The sequence below is a fragment of the Sphaeramia orbicularis genome, chromosome 15 (assembly GCF_902148855.1).
Source record: "Sphaeramia orbicularis chromosome 15, fSphaOr1.1, whole genome shotgun sequence".
In the NCBI taxonomy this organism is placed as follows: domain Eukaryota; kingdom Metazoa; phylum Chordata; class Actinopteri; order Kurtiformes; family Apogonidae; genus Sphaeramia; species Sphaeramia orbicularis.
The window spans coordinates 37,270,649-37,295,313 of NC_043971.1; the positions used below are offsets into that span (position 1 = coordinate 37,270,649).

At 35.4% G+C, this 24,665-nt stretch overlaps 1 protein-coding gene across 1 annotated transcript in view; it reads left to right on the plus strand.

The window, feature by feature from the left end:
• The window catches only part of LOC115434149 (attractin-like protein 1), a 765,420-nt gene that overhangs the window by 114,307 nt on the left and 626,448 nt on the right, over positions 1–24,665 (plus strand). Inside the window, exons 2-5 of the mRNA XM_030155899.1 lie at positions 1,486–1,569; positions 5,841–5,954; positions 6,916–7,044; positions 17,307–17,515. Of these exons, the coding sequence (XP_030011759.1) occupies positions 1,486–1,569; positions 5,841–5,954; positions 6,916–7,044; positions 17,307–17,515 (536 nt within the window). The remainder of the gene's footprint in view (positions 1–1,485; positions 1,570–5,840; positions 5,955–6,915; positions 7,045–17,306; positions 17,516–24,665) is intronic.

Consider the following 24,665-nt stretch of genomic DNA (forward strand, 5'->3'; position numbering starts at 1 on the left):
TTTTCGCATTAGCATTAGCTTAGCAATGAACCTTCACACAGTGCACACAAGGGCCATTTACCACTGAAAACTAACCCCAACCATACCCTAACCCTAACCTTAACCATTTAACGCCCATGCCTAACCTTGAGCAGACACTGGAACCGTATTTAATCATTTAACTGCTTTGCAAACTATATTAATGGAAATATCTATATTTTAAAATAACTTTATTTTTTAGCGCACGACCTCCACTTCCGGTGGGGTACTTCCTTAGCATTAGCCACATTAGCCGAAAGCCTTAAAATTTTTCAGCCTATCCTTTTATTTTTTGTGGTGGTCTTAATTTTAAAGCAAGACACCTTTCGGGTAAACAGCGCCCCCGTAATTGAAAAGGTGGATGATGTTTTTTTTTTTTCTTATAGTGGATATTTTTTTGGGCTGCTCTCTTTTTTTTCTCATAGTAGATAAATTTTTTCACCTGTTCTTTTTTTTTTTCTTATAGTGAATTTTTTTTTGGGCTAGTAGATAATTTTTTTTGCCTGTTCTCTTTTTTTTTCTTTTAGTGGATAATTTTTTTGGCTGGTCTCTTTTTTTTCTTATAGGGGATTTTTTTTTCATCTAGTGGATAATTTATTTTAGGCTGTTCTCTTTTTTTTCTTACAGTGGATAATTTTTTTAGGCTGTTCTCTTTTTTTTCTTGTAGTAGATAATTTTTTTCATCTAGTGGATAATTTTTTTAGGCTGTTCTCTTTTTTTTTTCTTGTAGTAGATAATTTTTTTCATGTAGTGGATAATTTTTTTTAGGCTGTTCTCTTTTTTTTCTTATAGTGGATAATTTTTTTAGGCTGTTCTCTTTTTTTTTCTTGAAGTAGATAATTTTTTCATCTAGTGGATAATTTTTTTAGGCTGTTCTCTTTTTTTTCTTATACTGGATAATTTTTTTGGGCTGTTCTCTTTTTTTTCTTGTAGTAGATAATTTTTTTCGTCTAGTGGATAATTTTTTGGCCTGTTGCACCTCTGGGCCACCGTATAATATACAGGGTGTCCCATAAGTCTCCATACATAGGAAAAATAAACGTTTCTTGACATAAACCCATTTTTATTTATATAATATGCTCTATATGACTGCCATTTTGTCGGGAACACATTTCAATGCGTGTCCTCCACTGCTGAAGAACTATAAAGAAGAAATATAAAAAAATACATGTTAGAACCATATGTATTATGTCTCCTATGTATGGAGACTTATGGGACACCCTGTACATTATATAGGCTAAATGTTGTCTAAAATTAACATTTGTTTGCAACATTGTATAGCAAACTATTACATGATCAAAAACAAATTAATTTTAGCGAAAAAAAAAAAAAAAAAAAAAAAAATCTTTGTTTTGAATGTCTGGGGTCGCCAGAAATGTGTGATGTTAAAATGGGGTGACGAGCCTAAAAAGTGTGGGAACCAGTGCTTTAACTGTCCTCTTTTCTGTTTTGTGTGTCTACTTTTAGGTTAACAGACCTGTCAGGCTCACTCACAGACGGACCGGTAAACTACAAGTACAAGACCAAATGCACTTGGCTGATAGAAGGATAGTAAGTATGAATGTTTCTCCCCCTCCTCTTATTAAAAATCTCAGTTAGTTTCGCTCTGTTGAGAAATTAGATTTTTCAAGAATGTGGCTTTAGGGCCTGAGAGAAAAAGAGCATCACTTAAGTCTAAATGGAGTAAAATTGTCTTTGAATGTAGGCTTTTGTTCAGTCCAGAGCTGCATTTTGCCCATTCACCGCTCACAGATGCACACAGTGGAACTCCATCTGAAGTGCTGTTGACATGAAGTTCCTTTATGCACAATACTGTATGTTTGATGTGCTGTGGTATCTGTTTATTTCCTGATGTGCTCTTTTAAAGCCGGCTTGGAATTGCAACTAAAAGGACTCATCAATTCCTTTTCTAAATTGACCAAACTGAATGGCATTGTCTGTTTAGGATTACCATTTTAACAACCTCTGGCAAAGTTAGATTAGCTTTGGGCTGACTTTGGGCAAGTGCTGAATGGACTGACTATTAATTTGATGCAGATTTATGGTGATCCCCTGACATTTAGTACCAGCAATATATCAAAAATATACACATTTTTAGCACAGTGCATGACTTGACATCTTAGTGTATGCGTTGTACTGCACCTGTGTTTACTTTTTTTTTTTTTTTCTGCCATTACATGCTGAACTTGTACAAAAAGAAAAAGGATCTGCATCTCAGTTTATCTACAGTATCTTTATACAGCTATACCCTGTGTTTCTTCACTGCACTGATCATGTTTTTTGGTCAATAGTTTCTATGTTCTGTATAGGAATTGCAAAAAAAAGGGAAAAAAAAGACCTTTTTATAGGTTACAATTGTACAAACTAATCCTATTGCACTGATTGTTCTGGATTAATGCTTTCCTGTTTATGTTATATTTGCACGTCGTTAGTCTCATAGCATAATTGAAAAAATAAAAGTCATACACTACATAGACAAAAGTTTTGGGACACATTGAATTCTGGTGTTTCTTTTCTAACAGGGGTCTGGGATACAAAGTAATAATGAAAAATGTCATAATATAGTTTCATATTGTGATAAATATCATTAATTGCATTGGTTAGTTTGGTTTAAATTGTTATTTTGTTTCTAAAATGCCTCAGAGATGGTTTTTACGTAATTTCTCTCAACATTGATTTTTTTTAAATTATTTTTTTTATTATCCATGACTATAATTTTAAATGTTCTATCTCTAAATTTGTAAAATATTTTTCGTGCTCTGACAGTAAATAATTTTCTACCACAACTAAACATCTCACTTAGGAACAAAAATCTCCCATTAAACTTTAACCCTTTCATGCATAATGGTCACTACAGTGGACAGTTATTTTACAGCTGTTCTCTTGTATATTCATGGGTTTTGTTGTTTTAGTTCCATATCAGCCAACACAGTGGACGCTTGTGCATCCCAAACACTGCAATTCCTACCATGACCATAACTGTGCTTTTCTTGATAAAACTGATCTGCAGCAACAAGTGTAAATGAATTCGAGTGTAAATGAATTACTAGTTGTTATCAGACTGTAATTAACACTTTTCTTAAACAAAAAGTTTTATTTTTTACATATTATCTCCATGAAGTTAGTAATACCTAGTATTATAGTACCTTAAAATGTGAGAAAACATCAGATTAACGGTATTAAAAATGTTTTTATTTCATAGTTTTCACTCAGTATATCACTTTCTGGTGATGAGTTTAAACACATTTACTTTGCTTCAAAAATTAAACACATGATGTCCAGCTGACTGGACATTTTTTAACTCCGTGAAAAATAGGTTCATAGAAAAATTACATTGGATTGTTTTTTTCATGCCTAAAAAGGAATAAAATCACTCAAAAAACAAATATTGATCAAGGTTCTCATAATTCATGCATGAAAGGGTAAAGGAAATACTGATGTTTATAAACTATGTGGACAAAAATATTGGGACACATCATGTAAGATTTCCTGTTTATGCTGATTTTACATATAAATATCAATATGACCCTTTAAACCCTACACCTAAAATGGTCTGTCTGGACTTTTTTTTCTTATTTGTACTGTAACAAGGTTTGAAAATATGCTGTGAGTGAGTCCTTTTGCTCATTTTTTCCACTGAGCACTTAGAACTTTCAAAATCTAGCAGTCATTTACAATTTAGTGCATGTTATAATTCTGCTAAAACGGCTTCTTCTCCAGCTTCTAGTACAGGTGTGAGCGAAACGACCGTAATGACCCAATAAAACCTATGAAGCACAATATCTCAGGGTTCAGAAACCATGGAATTTTTCCAATTGTACAAACAGTGAAAGAGCCATTTAAACTGCATATGTTCAGGGTGTGTCAGCGATGACATGTCAGGTTTTAAAGAGTTAACCCTTTCATGCATAGTGGTCACTCCAGTGGACAGGTATTCTACAGCTGTTCTCTTGCATATTCATGGATTTTTTTTGTTTTAGTTGCATATTCAGTCGATACAGTGGACACTTATGCACCATCCAATACACTGACATTCATACCATTACTGTAACTTCGCTGTTCTTGATAAACCTGATCTGCAGTGATATGTTTGAGTGTAAATCAATTGTTAGTTGTTAGACTGTAATTAACAGTTTTTTTAAAAAACAAAAAGTTTTTTTTTTTTTTTATACAGGGTGGGGAAGCAAAATTTACAATGAATATTTAGTTGTTTTTTCTCAGCAGGCACTACGTCAATTGTTTTGAAACCAAACATATATCGATGTCATAATCATACCTAACACTATTATCCATACCTTTTTAGAAACTTTTGCCCATATGAGTAATCAGGAAAGCAAACGTCAAAGAGTGTGTGATTTGCTGAATGCACTCGTCACACCAAAGGAGATTTCAAAAATAGTTGGAGTGTCCATAAAGACTGTTTATAATGGAAAGAAGAGAATAACTATGAGCAAAACTATTACGAGAAAGTCTGGAAGATACTATTAAAGAAGAATGGGAGAAGTTGTCACCCAAATATTTGAGGAACACTTGCACAAGTTTCAGGAAGTGTGTGAAGGCAGTTATTGAGAAAGAAGGAGGACACATAGAATAAAAACATTTTCTATTATGTCAATTTTCTTGTGACAAATAAATTCTCATGACTTTCAATAAACTAATTGGTCATACACTGTCTTTCAATCCCTGCCTCAAAATATTGTAAATTTTGCTTCCCCACCCTGTATATTATCTCCATGAACTAGGAAGATTATTACTGTTATTAATTATTTAAGAAGAAGGGGTGGGGTTTTACAAGTTATGCTTCTTCTCACTCCTTTTCGAATATGTATTATATGTCTTATGTTTAAGTGTTTTGTTTATTTATTTTCTTCTGTTTTGACATTCATATTCGAAATAAATACATCAATTAATCAAATCAATCAATCAAGTGAGTCATAACTAGTATTAGAGTATGTTAAAATGTGAGAAAATATCAGATTAGCTGCATTAAAAGTGTTTTTATTTCATTGTTTTCATATCACTTTTTGATATTGGGTTTTAAATACATGTTTGTGTACTTCAAGAATAAAATGCATGATGTAGCCAAGTGGACATTTTTGTAAATCCATGAAAAAAAACAAAACAAAAAAAACTCAGTTGCATTGTTTTTTCATGCCTAATGAGGAATAAAAACACTCAAGAAAAGATCTCGACAAAGGTTCTAATAATTCATGCATGAAAGGGTTAAAGAGTTAATAATCAATATGATATTTATCTCAATATAAAACTACATTATTACATTTGTCATTATTGTTTTGTATCTCAGACTCCTGTTGGAAAAGAAACACCTGAATTCAACATGTCCCAATACTTTTGTCCATATAGTGTAGGACTTCAGCAGTTATGCGATGAGGCTAATGTTTTGTTACATCCAATATATAATGTATTTCAGTTTCCAATAGTGAAATCACATAAAACGTAAGAATACTGAGCCTCTGTAAGAAAAATTAAAAAGGAGAGGTCATTACCAATATCCAGTGCTGTAAGCGTGTGTGTGCGTGTGTGTATGTGAACACACTTGCTGCAGCTATTAGAAGATTTTTACCAAAAAAAAAAAAAAAAAAAAAAAAAAGGCCACCCTTCACAGTGACTTCAGTTTTGCAAAGAGCTGCTATAAAGCGCCGTGGGAGCCTCTGAAGTGTCAATTTATTATAATCTGCGTAGACGTCATGAATAGCTGAGACACTTTTCAAAAGCAGGACCCACATGAAGCATAAAAGTAATATATATTCATCTGTTGTACCTTCTATTCTCCGTCCATTTCTCTCTCTCCCTTCTCTCAGTCCTAATGCAGTGCTCAGACTGCGCTTCAATCATTTTGCCACTGAGTGCAGCTGGGACCACATGTACGTTTATGATGGAGACTCCATTTACGCCCCGTTGATTGCTGTCTTCAGGTAAGCGCCCGCTTCTCTGAATATGCAGGAGAGCTGTAAAAGAGAGAGAACGAGGAAGGGGGGGGGGGGTTTGAATATGGAAATGATTCAGGTAGCCTTTGGCAGTACCTCAAAAGCTCCATCAGATTTGCACTTGTGCAGTCAAATGACTCCACGTGAAGGCCGAACAATAGCCCTCATAATTACAATCACGCCACAATACTGCAATAATAGAAAGAAAATATTGCAATTACTTCCATTATCCCTGAATTTCACGTCTTTTTCGAGGGACTCTTATTGCATATTTTAATATTTGTCATAAGGATATCTATAAGTACACGGGTGGGGTGGCACATATTCATTAAAAACCAGTAAAACCACCATATTTTACCCACCTCCCACTTTCTACTCTGCTTCACGGAGGTTTATCTCCTATTGAGACTAATTATTCCAGCTAAGCAAAAATTATCTATAAAAGCCTGAGCCTGTAGCGTTATAACCTGGGATAAATAAGGTTACGTTGTTCATTATGGACAGAAACATTGTGTACATTGAAAAAAAAATAAAAGCTATCGCCGGGGGGTGGGGGGGTGGGGGGGGTAAGAGGCTTTGACTCAGACTCATTATGGGCGAGGGTGCTTTTGCAGTGGATTGCATTTATTAAAAGAGACGGGGCCGACCAAATATGAAACCACCAACCCCCACTGAAAAGCCCCATCAAACAAATAAAAAGGAAATGTGGTATGACTCTGCACTGAGATGTTGTTTGACTTTAAAGCTAATCACTGTCATCTTTTTTAGTGCGGTCTGCAATTCCTGTAATGGAATCCCTTTTATCTTCCAGCTCTCCAGTACTGCTCTCATACCAGAGTCCATTAAATACTGCAGCGCTTTATTACTTTACTTTATTACTTTATTATTACTGTTTTGTTACACGTGGGTGTTGTAACACCTTCGTCTTTTGACTCCTCCTCTTCTTCAGCGGCCTCGTCGTACCAGAGACCAGGGGAAATGAGACGGTCCCAGAGGTGGTGACCACATCTGGCTACGCTCTGCTCCATTTCTTCAGTGACGCCGCCTACAACCTGACCGGCTTCAACATCGCATACTCGTACGTCTACAATCCTACTCCTTTTCAGCGCGATAGGTCATGAGTAGGGCAAGAACCTGACGATACGATACAAATCACAATACTAGGATCACGATACGATATATCACGATACAGGGTGGGGAAGCAAAATTTACAATATTTTGAGGCAGGGATTGAAAGACAGTGTATGACCAATTAGTTTATTGAAAGTCATGAGAATTTATTTGCCACAAGAAAATTGACATAATAGAAAATGTTTTTATTCTATGTGTCCTCCTTCTTTCTCAATAACTGCCTTCACACGCTTCCTGAAACTTGCGCAAGTGTTCCTCAAATATTCGGGTGACAACTTCTCCCATTCTTCTTTAATAGTATCTTTAAGAAAGTCGACATTGCTGTGTGATGTTCTGTTGGTAGCATGTTCTAAAACGCCTCAAATAGCAGAATCCAGAGGGTTTAGATCTGGGCTAGAAGGCGGCCATAAACATGATTCCCAAAAACTGCTAAAGTTGGATTTGTTGCTGTTGTCAACAAGTGTTTTGGTGTTCTTGTGTAAGATTTTAACTTCAAATCATATTTTACTGCATTTCTAACGGTCTTGTTGTCTACCTCAAGTTCAATTGCCATTTTTCTCATGGATTTGGTTGGATCCTTTAGGATTTTGGATTTGAGAGCTTTAATAAAAGCTTTGGTACGTTTTTTGTTGCTTCCTCCACTTCCAGACTTTCTCGTAATAGTTTTGCTCATAGTCATTCTCTTCTTTCCATTATAAACAGTCTTTATGGACACTCCAACTATTTTTGAAATCTCCTTTGGTGTGACGAGTGCATTCAGCAAATCACACACTCTTTGACGTTTGCTTTCCTGATTACTCATATGGGCAAAAGTTTGTGAAAAGGTATGGATAATAGTGTTAGGTATGATTATGACATCAATATATGTTTGGTTTCAAGACAATTGACGTAGTGCCTGCTGAGAAAGAACAACTAAATGTTCAATGTAAATTTTGCTTCCCCACCCTGTATATCATGATACTGTTAAAAATACAGCTTTTTGTTTGTTTCTTTTTTTTTTTTTAAAGATTATTTCCTGGAAGGGTTGAATTGCACCAGAAATATGTACAAATACTAGACAAGGCAAGGCAAGTTTATTTGTATAGCACATTTCAGCAACAAAGCAATTCAAGGTGCTTCACACAGGACATTGAAATAAAAAGAAACACATTTAAAACATTATAAAAGAAACATGTAAAAGGTGATTAAAAACAGCAAGTAAGAAAACAACACATAAACCCCCCCCTCAAAAAAAATAAAAATAAAAATAAAAACACACACATATTAAAGTAAGAGTTGCAGTGCAGAGTTTCAAAAGAGAATATAAAATTTTAAAAGTCAAAAGCCTTTTAGTTAAAGGCAGCAGTAAACAGGTGAGTCTTTAACCTTGACTTAAAAGAACTCAGACTCTCTGCAGACCTGATATTTTCTGGTAGTTTGTTCCAGATATACGGAGCATAGAAACTGAACGCTGATTCTCCATGTTTAGTTCTGACTTTTGGAACCCAGAGCAGACCTGCACCAGATGACCTGAGTGGTCTGGATGGTTCATACTGGACTAGAAGGTCTCTGATGTATTTTGGGCCTAAACCATTCAGTGCTTTATATGCTAGCAAGAGAATTTTAAAGTCTATTCTCTGAGAGACTAAACATATTTTTTATTTCAGAAGAGGATCTAATGCTGTATCACAACATTTTTCTAAGTCTCCTAGTTTCCGAAGGAACTACCATCTGCCTCTCAGACAGTAAAAAGTGCTTTTAGGATGATTCAAATACCATTATTTAATAAAAGAGTGTTAAATAATAATAAATAAGATATAAACAATAAAGAAAAACAAACAAAAAAAATTAACCTCTGCCATATCTGCATTTGAATAAATACCAAAAAATATCGCAAAAGTACTTTTTAATATCGATACAGTATTGTGAATGAAATATTACGATGTATTGCAGAACCGATATTTTCTAACAGCCCTAGTCATGAGCAAAGGCGCTGTGGGTGTGACCAAAGTCTTTGTTAGCAATTTCTTCAAATATCTTCTCTCACAAAGCTACTGGTCGGAATCATTTAAAATTTTAGATGTAGCTTCATTGGGCCAATATCTGTAAAGTTTGTTCATAGTTTTGAAACATTTTGATTTTAGAATTTTTATGAATTTTTGAAATTTTCAATATGTGCTGTAGAAGCCAATAATGTAATAACAACTGATAATGTAATAATGGCTGATAACATAATAAATTTGCCATTTTTAAAATGTAATAGGCCAATAATGTAATATCTGGCCAATAAAGTAATAAAAGTCCTGAACGGATAATGTAATAGCTTTCGGCCAATAACGTTAAAACTTATTACGTTATTGGCTCAGTTATTGCAAGTTTTTTTTTTTTTTTTTACTAGGCCAATAACGTAATAACCAGCCACTAAGTTATAACGTTATTGGCCAAAAGTTATTGTGTTATCAATTCAGGACTTTTATTACGTTATTGGCCAGATATTACCTTATTGGCCTATTACATTTTTTAAAAATGGCAAATTTATTACGTTACTGGCTGTTATTATGTTATCGGCTGTTATTACATTATAGGCTTCTACATGTGCCTTTCCATAATGGGCCATATTTTGATGGTTTACAAAATGGAAAAACTTTGAGATATAAATGTAGTTACTATTGAGCACTGATAGGAAGTCATATATGGATTTTCATTTGGGTTCATGACCTTTGACCTTGAGTGACTTTGAAGGGTCAAACTCAAGGTCACCAATGTATAGATTTCAACAATCTTCTTTTCCGAAACTTCTGGTCGAATTCATTTAAAATTTTATCTGTATCTTCCTTGGGAAAATGTTTACAGAGTTTGCTCACATTTTATGAGAAATTTTGGTCTTTGAATTTTTGATTAATTTTTCAAATATTACAAATTTGCCTTTACTTATAATAAGCCATACTTTGATGGTTTAGAGATATTAATAGAGTTACTATTGAGCACTGATAGGAAGTCATATCGGGACTTTCATTTGGGTCCTTGACCTTTGACCTTGAGTAACCTTGAAGGGTCAAACTCAAGTTCACCAATTCTACATTTCAACAATCTCCATCTCCAAAACTACTGGTCGGATTCTTTTTTACATTTCTTATGTAGCTTCCTTGGGACAGTGTCTACAAAGTTTGCTCACATTTAGATTTTTGAATTTTTGATGTATTTTTGACATTAAAAATTTGCCTTTACTTATAATGTTTCATATTTTTCTGGCTTGTAGCAAGGAAATACTTAGAGATATCAATGTAGTTACTATGGAGGACTGATAGGAAGTCATATATGGAGTTTCATTTAGTTAGTTGCGTTCTCCTCGAGTGAAAGTGCCACCCACTTCTGTTGGGAGATTGATCTAATGCATGCAGACCACAGGACTCTAACATAGCAGCAGAACCTGACAACCTCACAAATTCAGCTTGTTATTGATTCTTGATAGAACATGCCAGTGCGATACAGGGCCACTGGTCCTATTTTTTATTTATTTATTTAACCAGGTAAGTTAGTTGAGAGCTAATTCTCATTTTCAATAATGACCTGGACGTATAGAGACGAACAACTAATTAAATTCACAAATATGGGTAATTTAGATGAATCAATTAACCTACTAGTGCATGTCTTTGGATGGTGGGAGGAAGCCAGAGAACCCAGAGAGAACCCACACAAACACAGACAGGTTCCTGGCGTTGGAATCGAACTCAGAAACAACAATGCTATCCACTGCACCACCGTTCCACCTATTTATGTTTTTGCTCCTCAATAATCCCTCTCCATTTGCCTAAATCTGTCTGTGCATTGGGCCAAATGTATTTTATATGGTTAAATATAGAAAGCTACTCAAAAGAGGAGGTGTGAATTTACAGCAGTTAATGTTCACAATGAATCACATGTTTGTTTACAGTGTAGTGCAGAAGAAAGGTTACAACCATTATTAATCAATCAGTAGTACATAATTTTCCCTGCGTTATTGATTAAATCCTTTGTCTGTAAAATGTCAAATGAAAAACAGTATTGATTTTTCTGAAAAAATAAACTAACATATGTTGATTTTTGTTCAATCAGCAATGCAAACCTTACAGTATTCAGTTTTGAGAGACTAACAAAACCACATCTGGGATTCTGGAACCAGAGTTTTGTTATTTATTTATTTATTTTTTTTCTAATTTTAAAAACGCTGAAGAAAGCAAGTATTAATGCTAGTGTCAGTGAAACAAGGGTTTCATTAGACCATTATTAGCCGTGGGCCTAATGTGACATATAGGCCAGGATATAAACCCCTGGGTGGGATAGGCTCATGATAAAGGGATATTCAGACACATGGAAGGAGTTTCAGGTGCCTCTTCTTATCATGTTAATTAGTTTTAAGCCTAAAAAGATGAAATCCCAACACACACCACTGAGCCATCTCATTGTGTGTTTTTCTAGGTAGGCAACATGTCATGAGACCTCATGTCGGTAGGATGTGGTGGTATGACAGACAGAAGAGAAATATGGCGGGTAACTTCAAAATAATCTGACGTTCCCTTTATAGTGTATCTTAATAAGATTCCTGGTGAAAGACTGAGGGACCAGTTTAACCCTTTCATGCACACTGGTCACTACAGTGGACAGCTGGTCAAAACTGTTCTCTAGTATATTCATGGATTTTGTTGTTTTAGTTCCATATCAGCCAACACAGTGGACGCTTATGCATCATCCCATACACTGCAATTCATACCATTACTGTAACTTTGCTGGTCTATATAAACCTGATCTGCGGTAAGATGTCTGAGAGTAAAAAAAACTCCTAATTGTTATTAGACTGTAATTAACAGTTTTTTTTTTTTTTTTTTGCATATTATCACCATGGAGGTATGTTAAAATGTGAGAAAACATCAGATTAGAAGCATTAAAAATGTTTTTAATTCACAGTTTTCACACAGTATATCAGTAAATACATGTTTCTTTGGTTCTAAAACTAAATGCTTGCGGACATTTTTGTAAGTCCATAAAAATAGGCTAACAAAAATCAATAGAATTATTATTTTTATGCCTTAAGAAGGATAAAAACACTCAGGAAAAAAAATCATGATTAAGGTTCTCATAATTCATGCATGAAAGGGTTAAAATTTCACACTTGAGCACAATTAACCCTTGATTTGAGTTATAATTTCTAGTGTTTCAGGTGTTTTTTCACAAGTTAGTGCACAGATTGATCCTTAAATGATGTATTTTATCTATCTTTTTTCTTTATCTTTTCGTGAGCACGGTAACAGTACACACAAAGAAGTGGACTTACAGTGCATTCATAATTCGTTACCTTTTATATCATTTTCCCCCCGTGCCCAAACCAACCCGAAGGCCCTCCGAGACGGAGCAACAGCAGGAATAAAAACGTTATAACAAAGTCTCTGTGCAGTAGAAAACCAATTAAGTACGAGCAGTACCAAATCTGTGATATACAAAAATATCAACTGAGCCAACAGAAATAGAAGAGAATAAAAATGAATTAATTAATTCAAAATAAGAAAAAAAAATTAGACATAGCTTGTAGATACATGTGCCTACTGTAAAATATTAGGCATTACATATATGTATCAAACGTGAAAATAATGGGTAGACAGAATGAATCAAAGCTGCGGGAGACTTTCGTGACCAATTTTTCATCAAATCTGTAAAACCTCAGTCATGGCCTAAGTATCATGAATCTGTAAGTCTTTCTGTGATTACTCACCTGAATCTCTTGCATTATGGTGAACAATTTCTTAGTGCCATCCACCATAAACAAACCATATGTTTACAAACAGAGCCGGGAGGTAACTTGAGCATCTTCGGTATTTTGTTGCGACGTGCATTGTGGGAAACGCTGGTTCCCACTGCTGTCAAACATATGGTTTGTTTATGGTGGATGGCACTAAGGAATTGTTCACCGTAATGCTAGAGATTCAGGTGAGTAATTACAGAAAGACTTACAGATTCGTGATACTTAGGCTATGACTGAGGTTTTTACAGATTCGATGAAAAATTAGTCACGAAAGTCTCCAGCACCTTTAATTCATTCTGTCTACCCATTATTTTCACGTTTGATACATATGTGTAACGCCTAATATTTTACAGTAGGCACATGTATCTACAAGCTATGTCTTTTTTTTTTTTTCTTATTTTTAATTAATATATTTATTTTTATTCTCTTCTATGACTGAGGTTTTACAGATTTGATGAAAAATTGGTCGTGAAAGTGTCCCGCACCTTTAAGGCAACATAAATTATTTTAGAAAAAAAACAAAAAAAAAAACAACAACTGATATTGATAATGTCACTAACTTGCTTTGTGTAACTCTGAGCCTGAAAACAGACTATATCCATTTATGCATGGGAATGCAGCAGCATAAACTTCATTTAATTTAATTCAGTCTTATTTTTTGTTCCAATCAATAGGGGGAATTGATCCAAGGTTCAAAATCCTCTAAGATCAAAACTGTCAAGCAACTCGTGGCACCCAATAAATTTACATCAGAGGCCAAATTACTGAACAGGACAGGTTTAAAAAAAAAAGAAAAAGAAAAGAAAAACTTCATTTAATAGATCAGACAAAATCTGATGGTTTTTAATGTGAGCTCTAAAGATAAGTAATAATTAGTAATTATATTTGAATGCCTGTATTGCATGTAGCAATTTGCACTGGTCTGAGATAAGGATTGTTTGCATAGAAAATGTAAGAATATTACCAATTTACATCCATGCAAATGACTCAGGTGCCACATTGGTGCTACTCAGTTGGGAGCCAGTTCGTAGTTAATTCCACCCTTTGTCATTACATGCAATATTTTTGTCACGTTTGCATCAGTTTGATCTGTATAATCCATTTGTGGATCTGGCCCATAGAGTAATGGTTTATGTCAGAAGCTGCAGTTTTACTTCAAAGAAAATCTACATATGAAGTGTTGGAAGCAGTTACAAGGGCAAATCGAATGCCAGGCACTTACCGTTTAATTAGGATTTGCAAACAAAGGCTATTTGCGAGATAAATTGTTCTTATTTTTTACTAATATATGTGTGAAGTAGGATTTAAGTTGAAACATTGTGGGTGTATTAGCTTTTAGTTTTTTGACTCTAGAAGTGAAGTGAAGAAAGCTATGAACACATATTAACTCAAATTCAAGCTAAAGCTAATAGTAATTATGCTTGTGTTATTTGGAATGTATTGTGGTTGCATTGCCAGTGTTGTGGAATGTAAAGGGCATTTAATTAGAGTTATGTAACATATTTAACCCTTTCATGCATGACGTGCATATTTGTGGACACATAGTTTAAGCTCACTTTCCTATGTGTATAAAGGCAATATTCTCCAAACCACATGGGTTTCCCCTCTATAGACCCTAAGCAATACAATGAAAAGAAGTGTCATCTTAGTTTTAGAATTTGGACTGCTCTGTAATCTCATAAATTTATCCTCCTAAGACCCAGCTATGGGTTTTCTGTCCACGTTTGTAGACAGGAGTCATATCTTTATACAGTCTACTCTCGTTATACCGCCAACTTCCGTTCACGGCCAAATTGGCGGTATAGCGAAAATGGCGTTACAACGGGTTGTGTCCATAATGTGCATGTCTTTACTATATGATGTCTATGCTGCCTCCGTTAACCTGTTCTAATTGCGTTTCTAAATAAATCTTGATTCTGTTATGTTGTAAGGGATCATTTAAAGTGGGGAAACATTTTAAGCATTATTATACCGTGTCGGGAAATGACACCCCATCATCTTGAGGCTTTGGCTTAATCCCACGTCTTCTTCCCGAAATCCTGACCTACTGAGTGTTCTGTGATAAATGAACGGTGGCCGTTCCGTAGACCTACTCGTAGCTTGTCGCGATCAGCGTCTGGCGCGTTTGTTTCAGTGCATTGTTAAAATTTATGTGTACTCGATGGCAATCACACTGGCGGTGTAACGGTCGGGAAATCAATGGTATAAGTGTTGTTTGTGCATGGAACTGGGCTGGCGGATGGCGATAGGCGGAAATGGCGGTAGCTAATGGAATAATGCATTGGGGATTTTTGTGCAATGGTTTTGGTCGGCGGTGAGCGAAAATGGCGGTATAACGGCGGGCGGTTTAACGAGAGTAGACTGTACAAAAAAACCCAAAAACAACAAAAAAAAACAAAACAGCTGTCCACCGCAAAGGATATTCCATAAAAATTTTTTAAAAATGTGTCTGAAAAAAATATTGCATCATGATGTTTCCAATATAGGCAATTATTTAATTAAAAAAAGCCAAAACTCAAATATTAAATATCTTCCTAATAAAGCCATATTTTTAAAAAAGTTCAAAATGCATTTCAACTTCAGCCTAATTTTGAGTAATAAAATCAATCTAAAAAAAATGTAGATAATTGTTTTTTTCATAATTCATGCATGAAAGGGTTAAAGCAACGTATGACTTTCATCACAATTTTTTTTTCAAATGTGTCAAACCCCAGCGATAGCCTAATTATCACTGGTCCATTAGTCTTTCTGTGCTAACGCTTTTGAACAGCTTTGAAGATGACTCCATCATAAACACAGTCTGCTTGTTTACATAACAAACTGAAATGTCACTCTGGCGTTTTTGGGAATTGCATTGTGGGAAGCAAAAGCAGTTTCTCACAGATTCAGTACGAAAGCGAGCCAGATCGCTACGATGTAAAATTCTCCAGTCCACAAGTTGTTTTAAAGAGTGAGTATAGTCCGTGGATGGAGGTAAAGGCCACATTTGGGTTCAACACTCACGAAAAGACAGCGAAATTGCTACTGCGTGGAATTCCCATTCCCACAATGCACTTTGCAAATAAAATTTCTGAAAAGGCCCGAGGATGTTTCGGTTTGTTATGTAAACAAACAGACTGTATTTATGATGGAGTCATCTTCGAAGTTGTTCAGCGTGAAGGAAGGGATTTAGCAGCATAAGTACAGAGACACTAATGCACAGGTGTCAAACATGCGGCCTGGGGGCCAAATCCGGTCCGCCAAAGGGTCCAGTCCGGCCCTTTGGATGAATTTTTGAAATGTAAAAGTGACACTGAAGATATTAACAATCAAGGATATTCAATCCAAAGTGGGTCAGACCAGTAAAATACTATCATAATAACCTATAAATAATGAAAAAATGTATTTATTTACATTTTTTTCTTTTTGTTTTAGTGTCAAAAAAGTAACATTACACAAAAATGTTACAGACTGGCTTTTCACAAAAAATATGAACAACCTGAAATGTCATAAGAGAAGTATGTACTATTGTAACAATATTCTGCCTATTATCAAATATTTTATGTATTTGTAGATCCATTGTGATCTATAAGTTGTGATGCATATGTATAAATGATAAACTAAGGTGTAGTATTGTTAAAATTGCACTTATTTTTCTTAAGAATTTTCAGGTTGTTCATATTTGTCCATGTTACGTTCAAGTATGGTTCGTAGATGTAAACATTTTAATTACGGAATTTTACTTTTTTCCACTCAAAAACATAGAGAAAACTTTGGAGTTGATATTATTTCTAAGTTCTTATCCTATTATTTACATAATTTTACTGGTCCGGCCCACTTTATATCATATTAGGCTGTATGTGGCCCCTGAACTAAAATGAGTTTGACACCCCTGCGCTAATGGATTAGTGACAAATAGGCTATCACTGTGATTTTACAAATTTGAAAAAAAAAAAATTGTGATGAAAGCCATACACTGCTTTAAGACTCAACACAAACAACATTCCTTCTTCTTGCGGCTGTAGTTTGTTCTCCAGAAGATATTTATCTTAAGGATCAAGATGTGTTGCTGTTTTCATTTGTTGGTTTCTCAGGTTGTTTGTCTTCTCTCCGGTGTTCGGTCCAAAGGGTTGACTAAGTTTTTAAGAATTTGTTTGCTGCAGCTGAAAACATTGAAATTGAACCCGACAGAAGTGCTGCATATCCAAAATCCATGAGACTAAGGAAATGAAAAAGCTTTACAAAGCTGCAAAGTTGGAGATAATACCTTGTTCTCCAAACTTTTAATTACCTATTGCAAGTGCTGTTAATATAAATGCATTGTGTGGCTTAATTAGTTTTTAATTCGCGTTGAATAGAATTTGCACTAACTTGCAGCTTTTAATATTAATTTCTCGTTTGGGGCTACAGCCAGGTTTCATCGTTTCTGTCGAACTTTAGAACCGCAACTTCTCTTACGTCTTCACCCCCTCCAGGATCAACTCCTGTCCCAACAACTGCTCGGGCCACGGCAGATGCAGCACGGCCAACTTGGTGTCTGGCCGAGTGTACTGTGAGTGTGAGGAGTACTGGAAAGGAGAGGCGTGCAACATCCCATACTGCAGGGACAACTGTGGCAGCCCGGATCACGGCTACTGTGACCTGACCGGAGAGAAGCTGTGTGTCTGCAACGACAGCTGGCAAGGTAAAAGAGCAGGACGAACAGGACACACACACAGACTCTAATTAGGAGGCTTTAAACAGACATGGGGGAAGTAAATTGACATATTGGGGAACCTTTAGTCTTGTTGGAACGCAGCCAGAGTAGCACGCTTCACAGCCTGGAAAGAATATAACACTTTCTATCCCACGTATCCCAGCGAGCAGAGGTTTATGGGTCGTATCAGATGGCTGAAGCCCAGATAGACTGGATTAAAAGTGATGTTCTTTTCTTTTCTTAATGTTTAGTGATAGAATGAAAGAAGTAGTTACTAGAGTTATTTATTCCCAAAACCAAGACCACATTTCCCACGATGCCTATCACAAAAAGGATGTGTGCCCTTCATGAGTGTACCAAGTGCCTGGGAAAAGTTTGACATGAGAATTCTGGATGATTCACAAATGATGTGAAATAGAAATATAGACGATAACATCATGCTTTTTCTATTTGTGCAAAAAAACCAAAACAACAACAAAAAAAACATAGACATACAGGGTGGGGAAGTAAAATTTACAATGAACATTTAGTTGTTTTTTCTCAGCAGGCCCTACGTCAGTTGTTTTGAAACCAAACATATATTGATGTCATAATCATACCTAACACTATTATCCATACCTTTTCAGAAACTTTTGCCCATATGAGTAATCAGGAAAGCAAACGTCAAAGAGTGTGTGATTTGCTGAATGCACTTGTCACACCAAAGGAGATTTCAGAAATAGTTGGAGTGTCCATAAAGACTGTTTATAATGTAAAGAATAGAATGACTATGAGCAAAACTATTACGAGAAAGTCTGGAAGATACTATTAAAGAAGAATGGGAGAAGTTGTCACCCGAATATTTGAGGAACACTTGCGCAAGTTTCAGGAAGCGTGTGAAGGCAGTTATTGAGAAAGAAGGAGGACACATAGAATAAAAACATTTTCTATTATGTACATTTTCTTGTGGCAAATAAATTCTCATGACTTTCAATAAACTAATTGGTCATACACTGTCTTTCAATCCCTGCCTCAAAATATTGTAAATTTTGCTTCCCCACCCTGTATATTTTCATAGATTTCATATATCATATAGGTTTCTAACTCTATTTCAGATATTTTCATGTCACTGTGTATAAAGCAGTTTTGACCTCTTTTGTGTTGTGTCCATGTGACAAACAGCCGTTTGTCACTTAAGTCCATCAACGAAAAGAGTCCCTGCAGGAACAACAGCCTTAAGAAGGTTCCGGCCTGGACCAAGGCAGGGAAATGTGTGGGGGAGCCAGGAGGTGTATTTTAGTGGTTTATGGGTTTAAATTTATCTTTGGTGTGTAGATTTGGAGTTTTTAGATATATAGCTTAGGTTTTAGATTGGTTATGGTTGTGGGTTTTAGTTATGGAGGTTTTAGATTAGTTTTAATAAGTTATGTAGATTTGTAACTCCCCTGTGGAGCTGTAGTGGTTTTATCCAGTTAGCAAAACAGTATAAAATGGTGCCCGTTGTCATCACTTGTGGTTCTGCTGCTGGAGAAGACACTGCTGCTCCAACCTCCATATGCACTTGCACACTATTATCCATACCTTTTCAGAAACTTTTGCCCATATGAGTAATCAGGAAAGCAAACGTCAAAGAGTGTGTGATTTGCTGAATGCACTCGTCACACCAAAGGAGATTTCAAAAATAGTTGGAGTGTCCATAAAAACTGTTTATAATGTAAAGAAGAGAATGACTATGAGCAAAACTATTACGAGAAAGTCTGGAAGTGGAGGAAGCAACAAAAAACGTACCAAAGCTTTTATTAAAGCTCTCAAATCCAAAATCCTAAAGGATCCAACCAAATCCATGAGAAAAATGGCAATTGAACTTGAGGTAGACAACAAGACCGTTAGAAATGCAGTAAAATATGATTTGAAGTTAACATCTTACACAAGAACACCAAAACACTTGTTGACAACAGCAACAAATCCAACTTTAGCAATTTTTGGGAATCATGTTTATGGCCGCCTTCTAGCCCAGATCTAAACCCTCTGGATTCTGCTATTTGGGGCGTTTTAGAACATGCTACCAATAGAACATCACACAGCAATGTGGACTTTCTTAAAGATACTATTAAAGAAGAATGGGAGAAGTTGTCACCCAAATATTTGAGGAACACTTGCGCAAGTTTCAGGAAGCGTGTGAAGGCAGTTATTGAGAAAGAAGGAGGACACATAGAATAAAAACATTTTCTATTATGTCAATTTTCTTGTGGCAAATAAATTCTCATGACTTTCAATAAACTAATTGGTCATACACTGTCTTTCAATCCCTGCCTCAAAATATTGTAAATTTTGCTTCCCCACCCTGTATATTTGGCACAAAAATGTAACACTGTCTAATACACAGGTATCAAACATGCGGCCCGGGGGCCAAATCCAGCCCGCCAAAGGGTCCAGTCCGGCCCGTAGGATGAATTTGTGAAATGCAAAAATTACACTCAAGATATTAATAGTCAATTATTTTACTTTAGGGGCCATATAAAGCTCTACTTTAGTCTCTAGTGGGTCAGATCAGTAAAATACTATCATAAAAACTTACTAATAATGACAATTCCAAATTTTTTCTCTGTTTTAGTGTAAAAAAAAAAGTGAAATTCCATGAAAATGTGTAAATTTTGAAAAAACCTGCCTTTCACAAAAAATATGAAAAACTAGAAATGTCCTAAAAGAAGCAAGTGCAATTTTACTAATATTCAGCTAGTTACTAAAATATTTTGTGTATTTGCAGATCCATTGTGATCTGTAAGTTGGAATGCACGTTTACAAATGATAAGCAGAGGCAGAATATAGTTAAAATCGCACGTATTTTTCTTAATAAATTTCAGTTTTTTCATGGTTGTTCATGTTATTCACATTTTTAAAAGGACAGTTTACAGATGTAAACATTTCCTTAATGTAATTTTACTTTTTTCACTATAAAACACATTGAAATGTTTGGAGTTGGCATTATTCATATATTATTATGTTGTTAATTTACTGGTCCGGCCCACTGCAGATCATACTGGGAGGATGTGGCCCCTGAACTGAAATGAGTTTGACACCCCTGGTCTAATATAACCTAAAGAAATCTGTGATTAATATGTGGCTTTGTTCATTATATTAAGATGCAGCTGTATGAATGATGTTTAATAATATTCTACTCCTCATGTGTAATCTGGTCATTTTTTTTGTCATATTCCAAAAATAATTAACCTTAAATATCATATAGAATCAAGAAGTTTGCAATTAATGTGGTAATGTTCAAAATGCGTTTCAAGTGTTTTTCTTTTTTTTCACCTAAACTCCCATCAGGGTCATATTAATCGGGCTATTGTCTTTGTGTTTAATCTCTAAACACTGATTGTACCTCACAGTCTGTGTCTGCACCTGTAACCCTGCAGAACTGGTCTTTTACATAATATCATTTTAATCTGACTCCACTAAATCGCTCCACTGTGGGTGGGTTAGGTGATCAGATACTGCCCCCACATGGACCGATGGTCCAAGCACATATAGAAACAGGACAATGGCAGTAAAACCGCTTTTTAGTCCTGATCAATAGTTTTTATTTCTTGTCTTAGCATTTGGAAAGTCTGAGTTTGACAGAAACAATAAAACAACAATAAAAAACGTAATAGGATTCAAGGATTATTCATTGCCATTCCATCATGGAGCCAAGAATCTTTTACACAAGTGATAGATAGATAGATAGATAGATAGATAGATAGATAGATAGATAGATAGATAGATAGATAGATAGATAGATAGATAGACTTTATTGATCCTAACCTGGGGAATTGCAGTGCAGCAGCAGCAGCATCACACATGAAAAAAATAGAAGAGCAGAATAGCAGAGGAGCAAGCACACTATACATAATAAATTCTGTTAAATTATATTACACCACCAGACTTATGAACAGCTTCTCCCCACTGGGCCATGTGGAATGTAAACACACACCATACCTCACTGTAATGTGCAATAACCACACACAGAACATGTGCTTCATATCTGACACATTTATATTTGCATTATTTCCACTGTTTACACTGTTACATGTATGTTTACATCATTTACACTGTGACATTTGCACACTTTTATACTACTTGTATTTTTTTTTTTTTAAATATCACCCGTTCATACAGTATATCTTTAATTTGCACATATTTCAATTGCACACTATATATTTTTAAGATATGTCTGCATATTATTGTGTTGTTATTTAGATGTAAGTGCACTAACACTGACACAGAACACTCCCAGTTTCATTGCACAACTGCTGTAATGACAATAAAGCCTATTCTATTCTATTCTATTCTATTCTATTCTATTCTATTCTATTCTATTCTATTCTATTCTATTTTTAAAGGCTTTTTAGTCTCCCACCTGACCCAGGGCCACCACAGACTGACTACACTCTATGTATTCATCATAAAGTACTCCATGTGCCCCCCCGCCCCCCCCTCTCCCCCAGTCTCTCTATATCTCTATCGCTCTCTCTTTTCTCCTCCTTTACTCTCTCTCTTTAACCCCAGCTGGTCAAGGCAGACAGCCATCCTTCAGGAGTCTGGGTCTGCTCGAGGTTTCTGCCCGTTAAAGGGAAGTTTTTCCTCGCCACTGTCACCAATCACAAGTGTTTGCTCCTGAAGGACTCTGTTGGGTCTCTGTAAACTTGATTTGATTTTGATTTGAATTGATTTGATTCTGATTTGAATTGGCAAAGCACTTTGTGACTCTGTCTGTGAAAAGTGCTCTATAAATAAAATTTACTTACTTACCTATTCTATTCTATTCTATTCTATTCTATTCTATTCTATTCTATTCTATTCTATTCTATTCTATTCTATTCTATTCTATTCTAAGTATAAAAAGAGAAGTGATATAAACAGAATAAAATGATATAGATTTGATATATCCCCCACCCCTATTTAATAAATGAGTAAATAATAAGGCAATGGCTACTGTCACAGTACTGTGGCACAAAATATCCTCATATGAGGCAGAACAGTCCCCACGTTTCATGTGGTTTGCCTGCATGCTGAAACTGAAAGTGTGAATAGGTGCACAAACCAGCTTCCAGTAACTGGTACCCTGGCCTTTCCCTGTAACCGCAGAGGCACATGGCATCTGTGATGCTAATTGCCACAGTACTGTAGCAGCAGGGTGACAGGTTACCAGCCTACACATCATATAATTGGCTCTGTGATAATAGACAAATGAGAAAGGAGTCCCACTACTGTGGCAATATCCACTTCAAAATAATACAATTCTACTAATAGTGCTGTATAGTTGTACATTATTAAAAGTAATCATCCTGAAATGATCTTGTCTGCATTACTAATGTGTGATCAATTATAAAACACTTGCAGACAACTCCAACCTTATGTTTACACTACATTTAATAAACTTAATTGTTAGACAGGCTATAAATGCAGTACCTACTAGGTTCAATGATACATTTTATTAGTCTATAAAAGCTAATATTTAGTGCTGGGACGTCAGACAGTGACGTGTCTGACATAAAGTTTTCATTCCTGTGTGTGTTTTGTAATGAGTCAGGCTATCAGTGGTCTGCAGGATGCCATGGCAACCCCCCATGTCACAGTGAGAAAAACATATTATGCTAATGCAGAAGTGCACGTCCTCCCGTTTGTCCCTTTCTCCTCATCTTCATCCCCTCCTCATCCTCACGATCCGCCCAGAGTACGGTCCATTTGGATACAGCTCCCCTTGAAGCCTCCCGCTCCTCATTTGTTTATTCTTCTCGTGTTTGTTTGCGGCGCTCATTTGTAGCCGTTAAAACATTAATCAGACCCACCTGCCTCATTAGAAACCCCCTGATGATTTTTGTCCTCTCCCAACTCCTCAATAAGTGAGGGTCACTGAGGTCAATACGCACCGCTGACAGAGGGTGACATCATTTAATTGTTGTTGTGCTGTTTCTAAAAGCCTCTTAAATCTCATTAGTGTGTTTTGCGTGTGTTTTGTGTATTTTATTCCTGTTTTGCAAGTATGCAAACAGTGACTAGTATCATAATTAATCGCAGTATGATTCAATGAAGACATGTTATAACGTGATTTTTATATTTTATAGACCTCTTATTCTGAATTTTACTCTAAGAATTGCCTCTCTCTCCCTCTGTTCTTGAATGTTTTTATTTCCATTGATTAGAGCAGGAACATGTATTTGTGTCTATGACCTTTAGTGAGGCACTGACCTTTAACTAGATCTGTAGCCGGTAATTAAAGCTTCAGTTAACTCATCCATCCTGTGCTAATCAACCAAAGCTGATTAAAAATCTCCACAGGTAATATGTAGGGCATTCAATTGATTAGTAACAAACAACTAATAACATAATTTGCTGTTAATAATTGCCTTTTTTTTCCCTTCTGAAGACTGAAGTTGAAGCTTGTAATGACAGATATTTACATGTAAAATCACAGTATATGTTGAATAAATATAAAATATATCCAGATTAATATATTATACTGTTGATTAAAGACATCTTTTTAACTTGGACACAGATTCTTGGCTGTGATTTCCAAAAAAATCATGGCTGTCCGCTTGTAAGACATATTTCTGATCAGCACTGACATATGATAGGTCTACTGTGTTCAGTCATTTTAGGACCCAAACCCTCATTATAATTCCATATTGGTTTAGAGGGCAATAATGTCTGATAAAAACTGATATAAATGCTAATAAACAATTAATATGTGCCATATTCAACAGCCAGTAGAATGTCAAGAAAAGATTCACAACAGAGTAGAATAGAATAGAATATGACTTTATTGTCACTGTTACAGTCACAATGGAAATCAGTTTAGCAGGTCTGTTTCTTTTTAGCAGCAAATATTTAAAAGTGCAAAAGAATGTGTAAAGATATCACTGTATGAAGATGGAATAAAAAGACTTAATAGATTGCATGAAAATATCCCAAAAATGATACCAAAAATATACAAAATCACAAAGAAATACTAAAATATATATGTAAAAAAACAACTCTATGCAATAAATGGAAGAAATATGTACAACATATAATGGATATATACAGGTAGTATAGGATATATACAAGGTAAAACTGTAAACAAGGTGCATGTTTTTTTTTTTGTTTTTTTTTATAGTACACTGAGGTAGGGTGA